This window comes from Meriones unguiculatus, chromosome 11 (assembly GCF_030254825.1).
Source record: "Meriones unguiculatus strain TT.TT164.6M chromosome 11, Bangor_MerUng_6.1, whole genome shotgun sequence".
Lineage (NCBI taxonomy): Eukaryota > Metazoa > Chordata > Mammalia > Rodentia > Muridae > Meriones > Meriones unguiculatus.
This window is the reverse complement of record NC_083359.1, coordinates 84,912,324-84,934,233: the sequence shown is the minus strand read 5'-3', so window position 1 is coordinate 84,934,233 and position 21,910 is coordinate 84,912,324. Positions and strand designations below refer to the sequence as shown.

At 36.8% G+C, this 21,910-nt stretch overlaps 1 protein-coding gene across 2 annotated transcripts in view; it reads right to left on the bottom strand.

Annotated features, from left to right (window-relative positions):
* Kifap3 (kinesin associated protein 3) overlaps positions 1 to 21,910 on the bottom strand; it is a 139,248-nt gene that overhangs the window by 65,551 nt on the left and 51,787 nt on the right. For both annotated transcript variants that reach the window (XM_021639423.2, XM_021639424.2), the window contains exons 11-15: positions 13,827 to 13,927; positions 5,038 to 5,146; positions 3,713 to 3,825; positions 1,984 to 2,149; positions 1,286 to 1,411 (exon numbers count right to left, since the gene is read on the bottom strand). In XM_021639423.2, the coding sequence (XP_021495098.1) occupies positions 1,286 to 1,411; positions 1,984 to 2,149; positions 3,713 to 3,825; positions 5,038 to 5,146; positions 13,827 to 13,927 (615 nt within the window). The remainder of the gene's footprint in view (positions 1 to 1,285; positions 1,412 to 1,983; positions 2,150 to 3,712; positions 3,826 to 5,037; positions 5,147 to 13,826; positions 13,928 to 21,910) is intronic.

The following is a 21,910-nucleotide window of genomic DNA, read 5'->3' as shown; positions in this document are numbered from 1 at the left end:
GGAAGCTTGATGGTGTTCAATCAGAGGATTGACCTCTTGCAGGAGCAAATTGATACCCTATGGCAAATCGCTCAACCTGGCTGTCAATGAAAGTATGCTGGACTTTGTGTCACTAGCATACAACATGAGAATTTTTCCTGCGCTGCAAATCTGTCTAAACAATTGTCGAGCTATATTTTAGGTAATTGGACTGGAGAATTCGATACTACGATGGAGCAGCTGAGAGTGGCCATTGTCACAGTAAATTCTACCGGAGTGGACGCAGGACTAGCCACAGGATTATCAACATGGATTGCTGCAGCCATGAATCATCTGAAGGAATGGGCGGGCATGGGAGTGTTAGCAGGCCTTCTGGTGTTGGTCTCCTTGGTTTGCCTGTGGTATATATGCAAGATTAGAGTCTCACAACAGTGTGATGCAGCCATGATCATTCAGGCCTTTACAGCCATTGAAGCAAGGCATTCTCCCCAAGCATGGTTGGATACCATAAAAAGCTAAAATGATACGCTCAGGATGCGAGGCTAAGCACTGCACTCAGGGTCAGCCGCTTTGGACCCAGAGAAGAGCATGTCTGATTGCATGCGGGTTGATGCCCCAGGTCCCGCCTCTGAGAAAAAGGTATCGGACGGGTCCGATGCTCTTTGGGTGGATGACACCTAAATGAACATCTGTACAAAGTCCCAATTTATTTCTAATATCAGAGATCAGACCTCTACTCTTGCCTGATGCGTCTAAAACAAAAAGGGGGAACTGTAGAGAGCTGCAGAATGCTTCCTCCCTCCACCTTCCCGATGGTGAGTGCTCTCTGTCAGGAACAACTCCACATTTGGCTAAGGCCGAGGATCTGGCTTGCTTCCATGTATGTGGACCTATCTGCATTGCCCCCGTGGCACGCCTGGGTTGGCTACCCAGAGGCTATTTAAGCTGTGGGCTGGCTTTCCCCGGGGTCCGAGGATTGTTCAATGTTCCTGAATAAACTGCATTGAAAAAAAAAAAAAATAAAACATTTTCAAGCAAAAATTGCTAATATAATTTTAAAATAAAGATGAAATAAACAGAATAAGTAAAAAAAAAAAAATATTCTTAATAGCAACCTGAAGTCCTTTCATGTTATCCTATCCAATTCCATTTAGTAGCTTGTTTAGTTAATTTTTGTGATTCCGTAATTTAGTTAATTCTATGATTAATGAAACAAAACAAATATTATATAACACTGCAGACCTGTATTTTATATTTTAAAACTTAAACTAACATCCTTTATGCACGGGCATGAACTGAGACTCACCGTTCAGCAGTTCAATGAGTGCTGGGATCACCCCGGACTTAGCTAGCAGTGCAGCACAAGAGTCGTCCATAGATACGGTCCCGATCATTATCACCACTTCCAGAACAAGGTCGTCCTCCGCAGCACCTGCCAAAAGCAAGGCATGCAAGCTTTGCACTCATGTCCTGAGCAAACACATTTGCTCTGTCACACCCGAGTGCACAGAAAAGATGCTGAAAGATGTTAAATCCATCTCTACGACTCTATGAATTACTGACATGTTTCTAAACTTGTTTTTTTTTAATTTTTCCAAAATTTTCATGTTTATCGGTGACAGCCTGTGGAACTGGTGAGACAATAGAGAAGAGTAACTGTGTATTTGAAAATATAACTGAAAGATAATGTAAGCAGAAAATAAAGGACTCCCTTCAATTATCAGAGAACTGTGAGTGAGCCTCCAACCTGTATGCAAATGGGGGAGGGGCACTTTTAATAAAAAGACAGTAAAACTCTAAAAACAGAAAAATAAGCAGGAAAGGGAAACTAATGTTTAAAAAAAACAAAGAAAGAAATCACGGTTAGGACAAATAAGGCTTGGAACAGTCCTCAAACCAAAGCTTTTGGAAGAGAGTGCTGCCCAGAACAACAGACTCTCACAATGCTGAGTTAGCAGTCCTATCTAAAACCCAGAGCATATGCAAAGCTGTAAAGCCCCAGACCTGGCTTTAGCTTATCTTTGAGGAACGGAACCAGCTTGTACTCCTTCAGAACTAGCTCCCAGTCTAGATCTGGGATTGTCAGATTTGCCAGAGTTCCCAAACACTCAATTACGAACTCCTCCTCTTCATCACTGGAGATCTGGGCTGCGAGGTCCCCAACATAATCCTGAGGGACAGAAGAATTGCAATTGAGTTTAAAATCTAGGAGATGATCCAATGTAACAAGTCAACCCACTGAAAGAAAAAAAAAGCCAACAGAGTTCTCAATTTAACTGAGTGAACTTGCAATTGGCCCAATAATAAGCTTCAGAGAGAATGGAACAGCCAGACAGTTACAACACGATAATGCACAGTAGGACAGCAGTATGCCAAGTATATAGTAACTGCTTACTGTAACTTACTCTCTCTGAAAAAAGAGAGAGAGAGTCCAGATTCTGTATTTTGGGCCAGTTCATGATCAGAGAATTTTAGCACTAAGGTTATCTGAATTCCTCCTTTGTCTTTTTTTCCCCCTTGTTTGTTTCATCTTTTTGAAGTATTTACAAATTGATGATGTGAGTTCTACAACAGGCACATGAACAAAGCTTTAACTCTGGAATGGATTTTAAGTAGAATAATCCTGACAGTTAATTTGTCTCAGCAGGCACTTGATCTCAGGAGTTTCTCAACACTTCATTATTACCATGGCTCTGAGAGAAGGTCTTTGCTGTGTTCACAGGTGAGACAGTGAGAGGCAAGGTGTAAAATGACTTGCCCAAGCATCTGCGTCAGAGCTTAGGTTCGTTACTGTTCTGCTCTTTAGCTTTCTCCTTCAGAACCCTGGGGAACAAATGCAAAGGGCGACACAGGTAACAGGGACCACATCCTTGGCAGTTCACGTGTGCCTGCCATGCTGAGCTTTTGCTCTGCACTTCCATCAAAAGCAGAGAAGAACAAATCGGGTGCTCTAATTACTTTCTAAAACACTGAAGAGTTTTTGGCTTTGTCCCTTGTTCTTATTTTGTGTATCATATTACATTTGTGTGTGTGTGCATGTGTACTCACTACGGAACGGTATGGAAACTAGAGAACAACTTGCAGGAGAAAATGCATGAAACTAATACAAAATATTAATCTGGATATATGTGTGTATGTACACACGTGCAGATGCTTGCATCTGCAGAGAGGTCAGAAGCCAACCAATGGTGTCAGTTCATTCAACCCAATGGGTCTCAGGATTGAACTCAGGTTGTCAGAGGGTAATCTAATTATGTTAAATCATTCTTTAATTAATGGTTTGATGTAATGGGTTTTGTTATAACACTGTCACATACATGCACAAAGTTCTCATAATATTCACAACCCTCAGACTTTGCCCTTCTGCCCACTTCCTCTTCCTAAGAGTCTCTTACAAAACTTCTTTCTTCTTGCAAACAGTGCAGGGTAAGTGTCTAGGTAAGCTAGACAGACACACAGACACACATGTTCTCTTTAGTGGATCCCAGCTCTGACTCTCCTCTTTTTTTCATCAGTATTGTGGACCTAAACTCATACCTTTATTTAATTTTTGGGAACTGCATCCATCAGTATTGCAGAGCTAAGCTCATGAAGGTTCTCACAAGAAGAGGAAGCATTTGTGTCTCAAGGAAACGTTTGAAGAGAGAGCCCAGTAAGTTGTCTCCCAAAATGCATCAACTTAAGCTATGGTCTCAGATCTATTTTAATACACAGAAGGCTGGGAGCAACTCACAATGAACAAATTCTTAGTGGGTCCATCGTGCTGGGAGATGTTTCTGATCATCTTCATCAGCAGTGGATCCTTGAGCTTCAGAGCTCTTTTCATGAGCATCTTCAGCCCATTTCCTGAAACAAAAAAACGGGAAGTTCTGGATAACACTGAAGTTACATTAAGCTCGAACAGCTTGTTGTTTGGAGGGCACCTAGTACAACGTGGAATCTTTAAGCGTAGAGTTCAAATCAGACACACGTGTGCTGTGTAACTCAAACCACACACCATATAAATGACACAGAATATTCCCGTTCACTACAGAAGTCCCCTGTGCCTAGCAATCTTATCCCCATCTATTTTCCCCCACAATTTATCTCTTCAAACACAGATGACCTTTACGATAGACAGCTTCATTAAACAGGTTCGTACAGTATATGCTTTCTTCTGTTTGGATCAGGCTGCACAAATTTCAAAAATCTCTTGAAAAAAATTATACTTTTAGGAATTTATTCTAAGAATACAAAACTGGAATAAAGAGTTAAGAGAAAGAATAATTTCTATAACACATTTATGCTTGAAAAGAAGTACAACAAGTTACTATAGAAATGAGTGAACAGACCATGACAAAATCATAGTTCAATTATATTTATTTTAAAAAATAAGTCTACTTTAAAAATGTTTGTTATTATCATTTGTTTTCGTATGTGCACATCATGTTTGTGTGTCTGTGCATGCCATGGGCATCCATGCAGAGGTCAAAGGGCAACTTTAGCAGTCAGTTCTCTCCCTCAGGTCACGTGGCGTATGTGGCAAACTCCTTTATCCACCAAGCCCTCTTGCTAACCCACTTTTTAATAAAAGTATTTTACAATACAGAATGTGTTCGAAGTATTAGTTTTTGATGACCATTTTATAAGGCCCAGAGAGTAGAATCATATTTTATTCGAAGTGTTATAGAATCATTACATCAAAATTATTATATTCATTTCTGATTGGTCAGAATAAATATTTAAGGTTTTTATTTGCTTATATGTATATTTTAATAATGAACATATACTCCCTAAATAAATAAACACTATCTAGTAGACATAAAAAATGCTAAGTCATTTTATGAAGATACTACAGAAACAATAACCTGGTATTCTTAAACTTTATTACCTTTCAAATAAATGAAAACTGATTTGTGTATAAAATATTACCAAGGAATACACACACCAGAAAAGGATATCCTATGAGACCCATAAACATACTGAAGAAACTAAGAGAATTTATGCTTTCATTTTATTCTTTCTTTCTTTTCTTATCTATTCCTCATTATATGCCTTTGTATAGCTCTGTGCACTGACCTTCACAGATGAGCTGAACGTTTCTCTTGTTAGCAGCAAGATTAATGCAAAAAGAAATCAACTCTAAGTCAATTCGTTCATCTGAACATTCAAAGAGCATCTTCATTAACTATAAAGAAAAAAAAGGGTCTTTTTTTATTCAAAACACCAAACCAAAGCCAGAAACAGAGTGTATTAGGTATTCTCTTACATTATTATGTTAGAAATAAGGTAATCATATTTACAACCTGGAAGGTTTTAGCAGTTAACTGAAATGAGTAAATCGGTAATGAATAACTAAATGACTAGTATTAACTACAAATTTCCAAAGAGTGGAGAATGTTAGAAAATATCAAATAACATCTCAGCACTTCTAAGGAATTAAAAACATTTCCCGGAAGATGAGAAGCCCAAGTAAAGAAAATAGCTCATAAAAAAGTAACAAAGCAGCAAAGAACACAAGCATTCTGAAGAACGGAAGGAAGCCAGGCATGGCTGTAGAAGAGAAAGGCTGAGAAATCAAAGGCCAGATCCTGTAGGTCCATTAATGTGTTAAAGACTGTGGGCTTCATCCTAAGGATGTACAGAACTTACTAAAAGTCTCTGAGAAAAGGTGTCAGAAGAAGGTGTTTTATGATGTACAGAGATTAAAGTCACATTTTATTTAGGATTACTCAAACATAAATAGGTAAGTAGGTAAGTAGGTAGGTAGGTAGGTAGGTAGGTAGGTAGATAGATAGATGGATAGAAAACCATGTATGTAGAGGAAAAGCCCACCTAAATAGAGGGCTACCTGGGCTCTATGTTGTGCAATTGGTACAGAAAAAAGGAATTGCTATAGATTTACTAATGGAAGAGAATGAAAGTAGGACTTAACTGACTAGACATTGGGGCTAATGAAAAAGGAATCAAAGATGACTCCTGGATCCTGCACTGACAATGACAGGGAAGATGTTGCCAACATCTAGTAAAAGGCTTAGAAGCTAAAAAGGGAAAAGAGTACTTCTGGTTTGTTACTGTTAGAGTCTATGAAGTACAGATAATTTGTAGGAAGCTAGAGTAGAGGCCCAAGCTTTGTCTTTGAGGTGTGATGTTAGATACTGTCATGCATGAATGACTTCTAAAACTGCAGACTAGATACTAAGGCTTGTGCAGACACAAAATGAGAAAGAAAGTCAAATAGAGATGAAGAGGGTTTGAATAGCAACAAACAGAAAGAAAAGCAAAGCTATGTATGCCAATAGCAATTTATTTATTTTTTATGTTTATATGCATGTCTTTCCAAGGGTGTGTGTGTGCATATGCGGACGCAAGATGACAAGCTGGAGGATCCTTCTTCAGGTGCTGTCTATCTTGATTTTGGGGACACAGTCTCTTACTGGAATCTGGAAGTCACCAAGTGGCTGACCAGCACCACCCAGGCCTCCCTAATACTCGCACCATCACCTTCACCATTTTCTTTTTCTAGAAATCAAAGTCAGGGCTTCATGATTGTGTGGCAGACATTTTACTGACTGAACTCTACACTAGTAGCCATAATTTAGATTTGTTATTAGTGACAGTTTTCATAAAAAAGGGAAAGTTAGCAAATTCACATGATTCAGAAAACATCCTTTAAAAAGTGTTTATGTTTATTTTATGTGTATTTAAGTATTTATTTTATGGTGTTATGCCTGCATGTATGTGTGACAAGCGAAGGTGTCAAAGTTTGGAGTTTCAGACAGTTGTGAGCTGCCATGTGGGTGCTGGGAATTGAACCCGGGTCCTCTAGAACAACAGTCACTATTCTTAACTGCTGAACTACTGCTCCAGCTGCAGAAAACATTCTTCTATTATGGGGAAATCAACAACTTTAATTATTGTATATTAACTAAAGACATTATTGGTAAGTCACAGTTGCTTATAACAGATAAAGATAAGATAAAAATAAGTTACACAAGGTATATATAATAAAGACATAACATATAAAAAACACTCTAAGACATATAACCTAAACATTTCCATATTATATTTTAGGATAATAACTTTTAGAACCATATACTTCTATTAATAAGGTTTATTATTATTTTTATTACATTTTTTAGTTTTTGAGATTATAATAACATTAATTATGCTATTTCTTTTCCTCCCTCCCATCCCTTCCGTGTATCCCCCACAAATGCTCTTTTTCAAATTCATAGCCTCTTTTTCTTTAATTATTGTTTTGTATATAGTAAAGTGAACATGTTTTTATTTTAGAACCCATTCTGCAAACTATGGTTTTAAGTACTTTGTGTTGGTTCCAGATACCTATAAAAAGGGTACACAGTCAACACAGGCAAAACCAGTAATTCTGGTTGTTAGCAACAAGTAGTTTGAAACAAACTTAAGAACACTATTCAGTTCCAACTGTCATGCACAATTCTAACAACGTGGTAGTAATCTATGTGCAGGAATGATGCTATGTGCAGCTGAACCACTGGCATGTATCAGGTCTTCCCCAGAGGGCAGGTCACAAACCACAAATGTGTCACTAATGAATCTCTGAGTAAAAGATCATTAACACTTAGCAATGTTATACTATAAAAAGACTCTAGGCCAAAGATAAAATAATCTTAATTTACTGGATATATAGTTAACGGATTTGCTGTCAGCCAATTAAAAAATAAACAAATTAGCAAAAAAAAGTGGGTGATTATCTGCTGATTAATATTATGTTTCATACTATAATTCAAAATCTGTTACTATTTTCAGACTTTTGCTATGAAACCTTTTAGAATGAAAATATATTCCATTGAAGCAACGCTTTAAGAAGGTAAGCTACTTCTTGTAACAAATATTTATTTCAAATTAGCCTTTGAAGTATAAAAATTACCTTTGAAAAATGTGGTTGCAGGTGACATGCTTAGAAGCCATGGATTAAAAAAATAATTCCCTTCCTATATCTCTTGTAGAAACAATCAGATTTTTAAAAGAAGGTCTGGTTTGAAAATTTTATTACCCCATCCTAAATACTGAGAGAAATTTAAGTTATAAGCGAATCCTAATAGAAAATCATTGTTTCATCACAATAAAATCACTTCCATTTTAAAGCACTCAGATTTAAAACCAGCTTAATTCAAACCCCAAAAGCCACGGTGCAGTTGTCTTTAATTTGATTGCTACCCCATGGTACTTCAAACACAAGGGTAATTACTGACAACTAGGAAATATTAAAACTAGATTTGTTCTGTTTTAACTGTCTGTTTTCATCTCTTACTAATCTAACAGGAAGGCACTAAAAGGTCTTCAGCCTGGGCAATGAAGAAGCAATAGTGTTCAATCAGACAAGTCCCATATTGAGTATCAGATACCAAAGACCCAAGACTGAAATCACCGTGTCTAGACTCTCTGGCACCTGCCTTCACTTATTTACCAGTGACCAGAGGCCAACCCCCACCGCTCTCTGTGTTCTCATACACCTCTGCTGCCCCACCCCCCTACCCAAACATCTTTGAATGATTATGCCAGAACTGTGCATGCCGCAGGAATCTCTTCTGACTGGCTACTCCCTAACTCTCCTGTTTGAAGTGATGCTCTGGTTTCTGAACTCAGCAGATAATGGCAGCAAGAGCAAAGAGGGCTGTCAGAAAGGACGTTTACCAGCATTCAGCTAAAAAGAAGCATGTAGATCAAAGTAGGACCAAACAGGACAACTGCGGTGGAAAACATGTGGATCACTCTGACGACTCTTGCCTGCTGTTCTAGGGCAAAATATTAAATAACACCATGACATCACTACCTAACCATGTACTTTGATTGGCCATTCTATTACCAATAAATACTTTTATAAGCATCTGGATAGCATTTGCACCTATTTAAACAAAACATGCAGCTCAGAGGTCTAAATAACAATGAACTGTTAATGTGTACTTTTAACTATTATTAGACTACAACCATTAACTCCTGGTTATCCAAATACGCTTACCTGAAACAATCCACCCACTGAGCCCATTAAGATAATACATTAAAAAAGATGACCTGAACCCAAATTTTGAGGAATAATGACAAATACTGGAAGCAAATGAGAACCCATTGAATAATCACAGGCAATAAAGTTCAAAGAAAGCAAAGCGATGCAATACTGGGAGAGATTTTGAAAAATGGTGCGTGTATGGTAACCTACTCTGGACATTTAGTATTTTCAAGAAGTGAACTCTGATCTAATTACATTTGTCCTGTACAATACTTACAAGATATTGCACTATGAATGCATCAGAAATGAGAAAGACTCACATTTTACTAAAAGATATACTTTATTTATTTGCAGTCTAGACAGCATATATATTCATGTCATCTTATGTAATTTTAAAAATACAATCTCACTAAACATTCTCCCTGATCACTAAAATAGATATGAATCACTGATGAGCCATTGCATTTCTGCCTTCAAAGTTACTTTTTGACTTCTCTAAAAAATTCAGGTGTAATATTTGAAGATTTTTATTACTTAATTTTAAAATAAATTAATGGCAATAATTCAAAGAGAACAAGACTCACACAGACCCACAGACACTACCACTGTGATAGAGCTTTCTTTACTGCATAGGTCGACCGGGATGATGTGGTACGTTTAAGCCCTACTGGAAGCACAGTCACTGCCCCAACAGGAGCACATTTTTAATTTTTGAAGGAAACATTCTAATTTCATTTCATTTTTTGATTTGTTTTCTACTATTCTTTTATTTTGCAATGAACACTGGGTGGCAACAAAAGCACATTAGCTTTTCCCTAAGTGTGTCAAAACTGAGAGTGAAATTAAAGTTATAGACTAAACGGTTCTTCAGGAGTAAGTATGCTCTAGACTATCGCTTGGTTTTTATCAAATATTACCTCATCCTAAAACGCTTCAAGATATTTACAATATAATTTGGTATATATATATAATCTTCCTATTCTTCCAAGAATCAAAATCTCAGAAAGATTAAAAAAATAAAATAAAAAGTAAGGGAACAAATAAAGAACATAAAATTGTCAAAACTTGAATGGGTTTTGGAAGTTTTGGCTCACAAAACCCTGATTACAAACGTTTTAAAAATTACATCATCAACATGTGTGATATCAGAACACTTTCTGTCAAGTGAACACAGAGGAAGACTGTTTTGAAAGGATGTGGGAACTTTGTACACACCAAGTTTTAAGCTGCAATTACAACCATGTCTAAAAATCAATCTAAACAGGCTTCTCTTTCTGAGTCATTTAAAGTTTCATATTTTATATTTGAGATCACACATTCTACAAGAGTAGGATAACTCCAAATTCAAACTTCAATGTAATAAGTTCCCCACCTCTTCCTGATTTGTGTTTATTCTCTTTTAATGTTATTATTTTTTAAAACCTACATCTGGATAAAAAGTCATTCCTTGAGAGAATATATTTCATTGGCTGCTTTCCAACTAATATCCTGTAGTCAATGAAGCTCAGATACTGCAAAGCAGAAACTTCTGGAAGCGTTGGAGCCAGGCTGCAGTGAATCACCTATAATCTCCTTGGACATGGCTACTGTTACTGTAAGCATGCTGGACAGTTTGTCTACACTGCATGGACTATCAGCTGACACAGGTTACCACTGTGAAGACATGCTAAGTCTTCTTTGAAGGAGGTCTAGTGCTACATACACAACAAGTTTGCCCTCTAACACATGAGGCTAAGGAACAATCCTTTGAAATAGCATATGTTTTTAAATGCATGTAAGGAAAAGGTTAAAATTCCAGAAAAGCACATTTAATTCTGACTCATTAGAAATAGTGAAAGAGAAACCTGAGCCGCCTGCGTAATAGCGACGGGGAGTGGTACAGCCGGAAGTGTTAAGAGTTAAGAATGTAAACCAGTCTTGCTCTCCGAGTTTTCAAAGCCTCATTTTTATTTTATCTGTGTATATCTTCTGAATTTTCTTTTGATATTTTAGAAACTCTTCCATAAAAATAATATAGTAAAATACCAATCAGTAGTCCAAGCATCCAGGATTCATGCTATTGGAGCTTCATTTACTGGTGACTTGTGGATACAAGAGTGAGTTCATGGATGTAAGCACACTGAGAGTATGATCAGTAAGTCTCTAGTTTTATAAAATAGGTTAAAAATAAGTATGCTTCTTTAAGGCTACAGACCTAACATATGAAATATATCACACAGATGAATCATAGAACCATTCTTGAGAACAGCACTATAAAAACAAAGAATTTGGATGAAGCATTTTGTTACCACAGAATGAAAAGTACTTAAAACTTTAAAACTATCAACAAAATAAAAAAGCATGGGACAAACATGGGAAATATTTGTAACGTGACTGTTAAAACACTACAAAATTAACACTATATATCAATAATATTAATATGCCACTAGAAAAATTGAATGAAAAATTTAGAATATAATATAGATGTTAAAATAGTCATCTTTACCAATATTCTAGAAATGGAAATACATCAAAAATTTGAAGCACCACATTTTAGAGAAATAATGAAAACGATTATTGTTAATGGTAAAATGGTGGCTAGACATATAAACATTCTTTTCAGAAGGTAACTGAATCAATATGAAGACTCGGAGCTCTTTCTTATTGATCTAGGTATTCTGCTGTTATGAATTGAAGCTTAAAAATAAAAACCTCAAAGAGGTGGATAAGCACTCATGACTGCAAAGATATGGACAAGCATTCATGACTAATTTTATCATGTTATCTTCATGTGCTTATATATGCTTAGATTTGATGCTTTTATGTGATAACCTGGAAAAATCTAAACATATGGAGGACAATAGGGAAGATGCTTAATCTTCATTCAGAAGGGCAAACAGGATAGACATCAGAAGTAGGAAAAGACAGGGAACCAGACAGGAACCTTCCATAGAGGACTTCTGAAAATCTCTACCCACCAGAGTATCGAAGCAGATGTTGAGACTCATAGGCAAACTTTGGCAGAAGGCAGGGAACCTTACTGAAGAAGGGGGAGATAGAAAGACTTGAAGGAGACAGGAGCTCCACGAGGAGACCAACAGAGCCAAATAATTTGGGCCCAGGGGTGACTGGAGACTGATGAATCAACCATGGACTATGCATGGAGAGGACCTAGACTCCCTGCTCAGATGTAGCCCAGGGATAGCTGTTTCTATGGGGGTTCAGTAGTAAGGAGAGCAGCGGCTGTCACTGGCATGAACTTGGTTGCTTGCTCTTTGACCACTTCACCCTGGCAAGGTAGCCTTACTAGGCCACAGAGAAAGAGGATCCAGACAGTCCTGATGAGACTTGACAGGCTAGGATCAGACAGAAGGGGAGGAGGACCTCCCCTATCAGAGGACTAGGGGAGGGACATAGGGGGGAAGAGGAGAGGAGGGTGGGACCGACGAAGATGAGGAAGGTGGCCTACAGCCAGGATACAAAGTGAATAAATTGTGATTAATAATAATAACAATAAAAATAATGAAAATACTTAAAAATCTAAGCATATAATTTAACAAAATTTAATTGTGGTCATTAAGCATAATATACTATTATTAGAGACAGTTTGTGAAGAATATTCAACTAATATTCAACATGAGTACATATATGATCTATTCAGTAAATAAAGTCATATATGAAAATGTTATATGTGATATAACCTAATATGTTATTACTTTTATAATTCTTAGCATCTACATGATGGCTCACAGCTGTCTGTAACTCCAGTTCCCAGGGACTGGACATTCTCTTCTGGCCTCTGAGGGTACTGTATACATGTGGTGCACAGACAAACATACAGACAAAACTCATACACACTAGATAAATCTCAAAAAAAAAAAAACCACAAGAAAGGTAGGAAGGTATTGGATATCACTGGAATATGGATAACCATTCTGTATTTGATGTGACAGGCATCAAGCGCTCCAAGCAGTGGGGCTACCACTAAGCTATGTGCCCAGCTCTAGTTCTGTATTTCCAAAATTTTCATAAAAATTGTACTGTTAGTATTTTAAGGAACAGGAGATCTAAGAGACAAAAGTGATATTTCTTTAAGAATAAAATTTAATATTTAATTTTTTTTAAATTTTTTTATTTAACTTTTATTAATTACACTTTATTCCTTTTGTATCCCCCCATAAGCCCCTCCCTCCTCTCCTCCTGGTACCCCCCCTCCCCCCCTTTCTGCATGCATGCCTCTCCCCAAGTCCACTGATAGGGGAGGTCCTCCTCTCCTTCTTTCTGATCTTTTTTTTTTTTTTTGTTCTTCTCAATGCAGTTTATTCAGGAACCTTGAACAATCTTCTGACCCTAATTTTTAAAAACTAGGTCTTTGAGGATTTTGTACAATGTGTTCTGATCATATTCATACACTTACCCCAAATCCTTCCAGACTCTTCCACCTTCTTCCCTACCAAGACATCTTTGTGTCCTCTTTATTTTCACCTATCAAGTCCAATTGTGGTGCTAAAATAGTCTTCGATGTGTGACCTTCCAGAAGAGTACAGTCAACTGCCAGGGGTGGCATTCTTAAAGTGACTTTAAGGACTGTGCCCTAGTAGTTATCAATTGCTAAGAGCTCCCTGGCTAGGAACAAGCCTTTATCTCTACCTTCCTCTCCACAGTGAGGTTTGGTCTGGCTTGTGAATCCTGCCCTGAGAGTTCACAGGGACAGCTGCCCTGCTGTGTCTGTCAGACACTGTAGTCCTGTAGTTACCCACTGCTTCCAACTAGTACAGTGCACACGATCCTGTTTTCTACAGCGATCCCTGAGCCTTGAGGAGAGAGGATGCAATACAGATATCCAATTTAGGGATGAATACAGTTCTTAAATGTTTTTCTAACATAAGCCTCTTACCTGTGGTATGCAGTCAGTATATGCAAACATTGATTTAAAGCGGTCATCCATACTTATATGATAAAGCACACACATTGCTATTTGTTTGTAGTTTTCATTCCCTGGGAACAAAAAAAAGCAAATCATAGGTAAAATGATATATGCCATACACGTTAATATACTATACTCAAGTTAGTGATGTTATATACTAAAAATGCTTAAACTGTTAAATCAAATATTTATATAACTTTGATCAGGAAAGCATTTGAGCACATTATTTTTAAATCACACTTACATTAATTGTGAAGCATCAAGATATATGTCCACTTTTTATGACATATTTTAGAAAAGAATTTAATTCCTAAAAATATACTGCTCCCAGTGACCTAGTATAAAGGACTCCCCACCCTTACAACTGAATCAAAATACATTTTAGTACAGTTGCCTTGCAGTCTTTATGTCTAAGATATCATAAATGCATATATTTGACTTTAATAAAACCTAGAAGACCAGTGGGCTGCTGAAACATTTAGAAAAGCATCAGTAATACAAAAAATAAACTTTCACCAGAAACTGCTAAAAGCCAAAAATTCGTTGTAGCCTGGGAAAGGTCCCTGGAGTTCTGAGGCTAATATTGTTCTGGGCTAGGGATTTCGCTCAGTGTACAGGGCCTTGCCCAGCATATATAACCGCTTCAGTTTGATCCCAATATTAGTATGCTTACCAAGGTAATCAATAACAATAGTGACTAACAGTAACCACTATTAGGTATCTACCATGCAAAAGAGCCATACTTCAGACACAGCCAAGCACTAAGTGTTCACAATAATTTTCCAAAAGACCTTATCATCTTTTACATGAGGAACCTCCAGTTTTGACAAATTGGTACTTATCATATACCCTTGGAAAGTTGGGCAAGGATTTTAACACAGGCCGGTCTGCTCATAAGCCCTCTTCCCAGGAATAATGGTCTTAAAAATTCTTATAGAAAGAAACATTTTCCACACAAGGTATTATTTTCATGTGTCGAGAACTTTAAACATTATTAGATAATAAAATGAAGTACATCTTTCAAGCAGAATTATTTTAAATTGAGACAACATATCTTTTAAATTTGATTGATTTTGGCTTTCTGAATGGGGATTGAGCAATTGTGAGAAGGGTCATGAACAATCCCAACTCTGTTCAGAACATGTAGCAGGAAGATCACAAGTTCAAGCCTGGCTTACATAGTGAGTTCAAGGCTAGACTGGCAATTTAATAAGACCCTGCTCCACTGTAAACATCAACAACAACAAAATAGGACTGGAAGTTTAGCTCCTTGGTCGAGGGCCCATATAGCATATGTACAAGGCCCAGTCCAATTTCTAGTTCTGCCAGAATAAATCAGCAACAACAAGAATTCCTCTGGATTAAAAAAAATTAATGTGTACCATATGTTTCACATATGAAGACAAGTAAATATTTTTATCTTAAATAAAATTATGAATTACTAATTCATCTACTTAAGATAAATATATGTGGTAAAGGAGTTTTATATCTGAAACATTTATTTTTTCTTTATAACATTATAAAAAGTAGAAATCTGTAATCATGAGAGAGTACAGTTTGTGTTTGTTGTTTTAAGACAGGGTTTCTCTGTGTAGCCCCAGATGTTCTGAAACTAACTATGTAGACCAGGCTGGTCTCAAGCTCACAAGAGAGTCACCTGTCCCTGTCTCCTAGTGCTGGGACTGTGCACCACTACACAAGGTCACTTTGGATTATTTTAAGGTAAATTTCTGGTCTTTTATTTGAAAACAAAAAAAGCTGAAAGAAACCTTAGGAGATATGTGGTATGAATAAAGACCTTCATCTTAAATGTAAAGGTAAGAAATAATCATGGAGGAGAAAGTAACATTTAAAATCTTAAGATGGAAGCCAGTAAGCCAACAGCTATACAAGGCATAATATTTCTATTTATTATTTGAAGGGATGAATTTTTAGAGATGTATGGATTTAAAATGGTCTAATTGGATATCTGCATGTAGAAAAATGCAAGTAGATCCATACTTATCATCCTGCACAAAACTAAAGTCTAAGTAGATCAAAGATGTCAATGTAAAATCAGACACACTGAACCTGTTAGAAGAAAAGTGGGGAAGAGCCTTGAACTCATTGGCACAGGAGACAACTTCCTGAATACCAACAGCACAGGCTCTAAGAGCAACAATCAATAAATGGGACCTCATGAAACTGAAGAGCTTCTGTAAAGCAAAGGACACTGTTGTCAGAAGAAAATGACAGCCTACAGGCTGGGAGAGGATCTTCACCAACCCTATATCTGACAGAGGGCTGATATACAGAATATATAAAGAACGTTAAGAAGTTGAACACCAACAAACCAAGTAATCCATTAAAAAATGGGTCACAGAGATAAACAGAATTCTCAATAGAGGAATATCAAATGGCAGAGAAACACACAAAGAGATGTTCAACATCCTTAGTCATCAGTGAGATGCAAATGAAAACAACCCTGAGATTTCACTTTACACCCATCAGAATGGCTAAGATCAAAAACTCAAGTGACAACAAATGCTGAAGAGGATGTGGAGAAAGGGGAACCCTCTTCCATTGCGGTGGGAATATAAACTTGTACAACCACTTTGGAAATCAATCTGGCACTTTCTCAAACAATTAGGAATAGTGCTACCTCAAGATCCAGCTATACCACTCCTAGGCATATATCCAAAATATGCTCAAGTATACAACAAGGACATTTGCTTAACCATGTTCATAGCAGCTTTATTCATAATAGCTAGAATCTGGAAACAAAACAGATGTCCTTCAATGGAGGAATGGATACAGAAATTGTGGTACATTTACACAATGGAATACTACTCAGTAATTAAAAACAAGGAAATAATGAAATTTGCAGGCAAATGGTGGGAACTAGAAAAGACCATCCTGAGTGAGCTATCCCAGAAGCAGAAAGACACATATGCTATCTACTCACTTAAAAGTAGATATTAGATATATAATATAGGATAAAAATACTAAAATCTGTACACCTAAAAAAGCTAAGGAAGGAGGAGGACCTGGGTAAGATGATCAATCCTCATTCAGAAGGACAAAGTGATAGACAATGGAGCAGGAGAAGACGGAACAGGACAGGAGCCTACCACAGTCGGCCTCTGAAAGACTACTGATCGAAGTATTGAAGCAGAGGCTGAGTGAGACTCATAGCCAAACTCTGGGCAGAGTACAGGTAAACTTATGAAAGAAGGGCAAGACAGAAAGACCTGGAGGGGACAGGAGCTCCAAAAGGAGACCAATAGAGAAAACAAAACAAAACAAAACACCCAAAAAAAAACCCCCTGAGCTCTGGGGGCCCTGCAGAGACTGATACCCCAACCAAAGACAATGCATGGAGAGGCATAAAACCCAGGCTCAGATGTAGCCCATAGACTCAGTATCCAAGTGGGGTCCCTAATAAGGGGAGTAGGGGCTTTCTCTGGCATGGACTCAGTGAGAGACTCTCTGATCACCTCCCCCTGGGGGGGCAGCCTTGCCAGGCCACAGAGGAAGACAATGCAACCAGTTCTGATAAGACCTGATAGCCTGGGGTCAGATGGAAGAGGAGGAGGACCTCCCACAAAAGTGGACTAGGGTAGGGACATAGTAGAGGGAGGGAGGGTGAGACTGGGAGGAGACAAGGGGGAAGGTGCTACAGCTGGGATACAAATTGAATAAATTATAATAAAGGATAATAAAAAAATAAATATTTGATACTCTTACAAATAAAAGCACGTATGCCTATGCTAATATTTTGAAATCAGAACAACTACAATTCATGGATTTTAACAATCATATTTTATATTTGACACAATTATGCTTACCTATCACAGAATATCATGTTTACATAGGTTTTTATGGTATATGAGTACAAAGAAAAAATGATTTCACAGAAGGCTGTTATCTTTTGTTTTGGCTAGACAACACACATTTTTAGCTTCCTGCCAAGTGACTGAGATATATCTTTTAAAATTAAATATTAGGGAAACTCTCATATTGTAAAGACCACCATCTTCTTGTTTGTCTAGTTTTTTTCTACAAGAATCCTGGACCATCTTGTATGATTTTCTCGTCAGCCATAAACTCCACCTAACCTATCACAGCCCTTCTATATTCTCTGCATGGCAGGTCTTCCAAATGAGAACTCCTTTAAAAGTTATTTATAGCAACTTTCCCTAATGGCATCCAAAGCAAAAACAGGCTGCCAGCCATGAGTATGTTGGCATGGGACTAAGGGCTCTACGGATTTTGAGCAAAGCAGTGGACAGATGGAATATTTTGGGAAGTAGATCTTAATATCTGGATGTGAATTAGTCAAATCTGTTCAAGTAATAAGGACAAGGCTGAAAAAAATGGCCCAGTCATTATGATTCCTTTGGTATTTATGGCAATAAACGTGAATTATGATGAAGTCGCTGGCTATTAAATGCAGAGGTTATAAGCACTTTGATAGGATTTCCACAGGAATTCACCGTTAACTAGCTGGATCATTATTTGAATGGGCTACAGAATTATCTTAGCATTTGTGTAGCCATTCTTCCCCAAATTGGTCATTCCTAGCTGAGGGCAGCTAATACCTTAACAAACTGGCCATTAAACTCCAGTAACTGTTTTGTGGGAATTATTGCACTTATAAAGTACATTCAAGTGTTTATAAGAAGTATTGCCCCCTTTTCTTTTTAAAGAAATTTATAGGTGTAGTTCAGGTGGAGCAGTTGAAGCAGGAAGGAAATCAGCTTTCTGGGCTGCTCTCATGATCGATTTTTCTGCCAACTAAGAGGCAAACACATGGTGATCAGTTTTGAGTTTTAAATGTCTTTTTTTTTTTTTAATCTCTGATCAGTAGAAACACCACTCAGTCACTAATTTTGCAAGGCACTGGAGACTTCCCATGTACAGATCACTCAGGAAGAAATATGAGTTTTGAACATTAGAATACAAAATCAAATTTCTGCTCTTGTTACAGACTCAGGTCAACACTACAGAACAGAGTGAGAACACACATTATGACGTGCATTATTAGCCAGACTCTCATTCCCTTCTACACCCCATGTCTTCTTAGTTCAAAGTAGAATACTCCAAGCAAAGAAAAACAGACACAGAAGCACACCTATGTTAGAATAGTGCATCATTAAGGTGATACTATCCTGAAAATGTTCTCTGAATACGGCATGCTACAACTATCGTGTCTAAGTCTAATACAGCATTAGTACTCTTAATTCCTATTAATAATATGAATTCCTATTAATATGAAGAAAATATCACAGGTTAAACCAACTTCTCAAAAGTTATCTACAGTAATTATTTAACATAAGTATCTTCTATATCAAAATGTACTAGAATGCATTTAAGTTTATTATTGAAAATTATTTTTCTGGTGTTGGGATTGAACCTAGAGCCTCAGGCATGCTGTATAAGCACTTTACCAATGACTCACATTTTCAGTTATAGAACATTCTTCATAGATATTTCTATATGATTTTATGCTTTATTCATTACAGCAAATATGTATGAATTACAATGAAAGAGATTTGGTTTAAATTGGAATTTGGACAAACCAATTTTTAAGGCTGCAGTTCTACTGGATGGTCTTTTTTCTTCTTCTAACAATAGACTTACTGACAGCACACATATGAGGAATTGAACAGATAACACAACAATTTTAAACCAAAAGTTAAGTGGGAAAACTGAAAGCATCTCTAGGTTACAATGACCAGCACTAAACAAGTTAAACAAGAGTTTTGTGGTTAAAGTACTGTGTTCAATTCCCTATCAAAATGAGAAATTATAAATGTTCCATTAAGCTAAACATTAACGTAAGCTAATTGTACATTAATTATTCTAGGTACTCTAATATTCAAAACTGACAAATTTTCATTCTTATAAATATGGTCAACTAGTTATTTTCAACATGTCTTCACTCAGTTTATTATCTTGTTATAAACTGTTTTATTATGTCCAGAGAATACTGTAGTAACTTGTTTGCAAAAAACCTTACTACATGCCCAACTCCAGATATAAATGATAAGGACAAAATAAAGCCCTTAACAAGAACTTCTTTCCAGCTCAGAGTCCAAACCACTCACTTAATGTGCCAAATTTCACCATGTAGGATGGAGACACCCCAGGCAATGTTCACACACACAGTATTGGAACCAGCTGGTGATAGAAGAATCTAAGGAAAAAAGGCTCCTTGATTTAATTGGGAAAACAGGAGGAAGCATAAATTTTACTGCCATTAATAACTTCAAGCGTCTTGATATGGTTCAACCTCAGCCTGGTGGAGACATGTGCTTTCTGTTAAAGTGTTTGCCCCATCTGACCCCTATTGTTCGCTCACTTGATCAGGTAAGAACATGGAGGTTTATTTACAGGATAAATGAGGCCTATTAAAACTGAACAATGCAGTAGTCTATGAGGAGCTGCCTTCTGAAACAGATGTGTGAAATTCCCTCACATTTTGGTAATAAACAGGCTAAACCAAGTTACCCTTTTTTTTTTTTTTTAAAGAACTGACTTATTTTCTTAAAACGATCATAAAAGCAAACTAGTCTCAAATAACTGGATTGGAAAACATTAATCTGACCATTTCTAGTTTTTAATAAACAAGTCTAAAAAGGCCACTTCCAAAGCACAAAAGACCTGTTTTATTCATTCATTTGTGATATTGATGATAAATTAAAATTTAAACACATACACATATCTATGTGTGCATAGAATTTATCATACATACATACGTGTGTGTGTGCATAACTTTAACCTGGTGGGAGAACTTCAAAGATAGTTGGAATATAACTGTCAGCTTTCATTAAGACAGTATGACAGAATGGTCAGAAGAAATAACCTTTTATATCTATATGGCCAAAGTTTATAGTCCAGCAGTAAGAGAAATCGGATTTGTCTGAGCCAGAAGAATCAAACATTTGTCACTTAACTCTTGACCTGGATTAACTCCCTACCTGTTAATGAAATCTTTCTACAACCCAGTAAAATGTTCCAAAACACAGAATACCTAAGTACGTTTCATGCAAAAATAAGCCAGGCACCATTGCCATCCTCAAACCCAGGTTTGGGTCTGCTCATAGAGTGAGAAATAACATGTCTGCCAATGAAGACTATGTTTTACCACCACTCCCACTGAGACTGTGCAATAGTCAACGTAAGCTTTGGAGCCTAGAAATCCCAATAAAGTCAGTTCATGCAAAGCCAACCAAACAAATGACTACCAACATTTGTGCAGATAGAAACTTGGGTCAAGTTTTAAATTATGAAGAAAAAAGAGAGGTAAAAACAGTCACTTTTTCTGGTTGCAATGGCATATCTTATGATCCAGCACTTAGAGGTCTGAGGCAGGAGGCCAGCCTATGCAGAAAATGAGATACCATCATTAAAAAGAAAAAAAAATACATGTGGTATAATATTATATATATATATATATATATATATATATATATATATATATATATAAAAGCTTCATGAAAACAGTATTGAGTCCCACACCAGAACAAGAGATAGAGATAGTGTGGCTCTGATGACTAAAGGGGAAAATGTTTGAGTTAAGTTTTAATTTACACATATGTTCATAAATTGTATGTGAAAATGCTTAATACATGCTAATCTCAAATTACATAAAATATGAATCCAATCCTTCAATTTTAAGAGAAACATTCTAATTTTTTCTCATAAATGAATTATGGAGTTATCGCAGGGTACTAATTAAGTGCTATAACATCTAAATACTTATTTTTTATATTTATTTTTAGCTATGTGTGCCTGTGTTTCTGTGGGGTTATATGAGGCATATTTGAGCCATCTGACATGGGTCCTAGGAATGGAACTTGGTCATCTGCAAGAACAGAGGTGCTCTCAACCACCGAGCCATCCCTCCAGACCCGATTCTCAATACTTTTAATGACCATTTTGTTAAGCCTGGAATAAATCTTTAATTTTATGTATTTGAACAGTGCTCTTAAATAGTGCTACCTGTGAGAGGAAGGTCACACATCTATTTTCCTGTAAATGTGTTAAAGACCAGTACTTTAGTAAAGTAT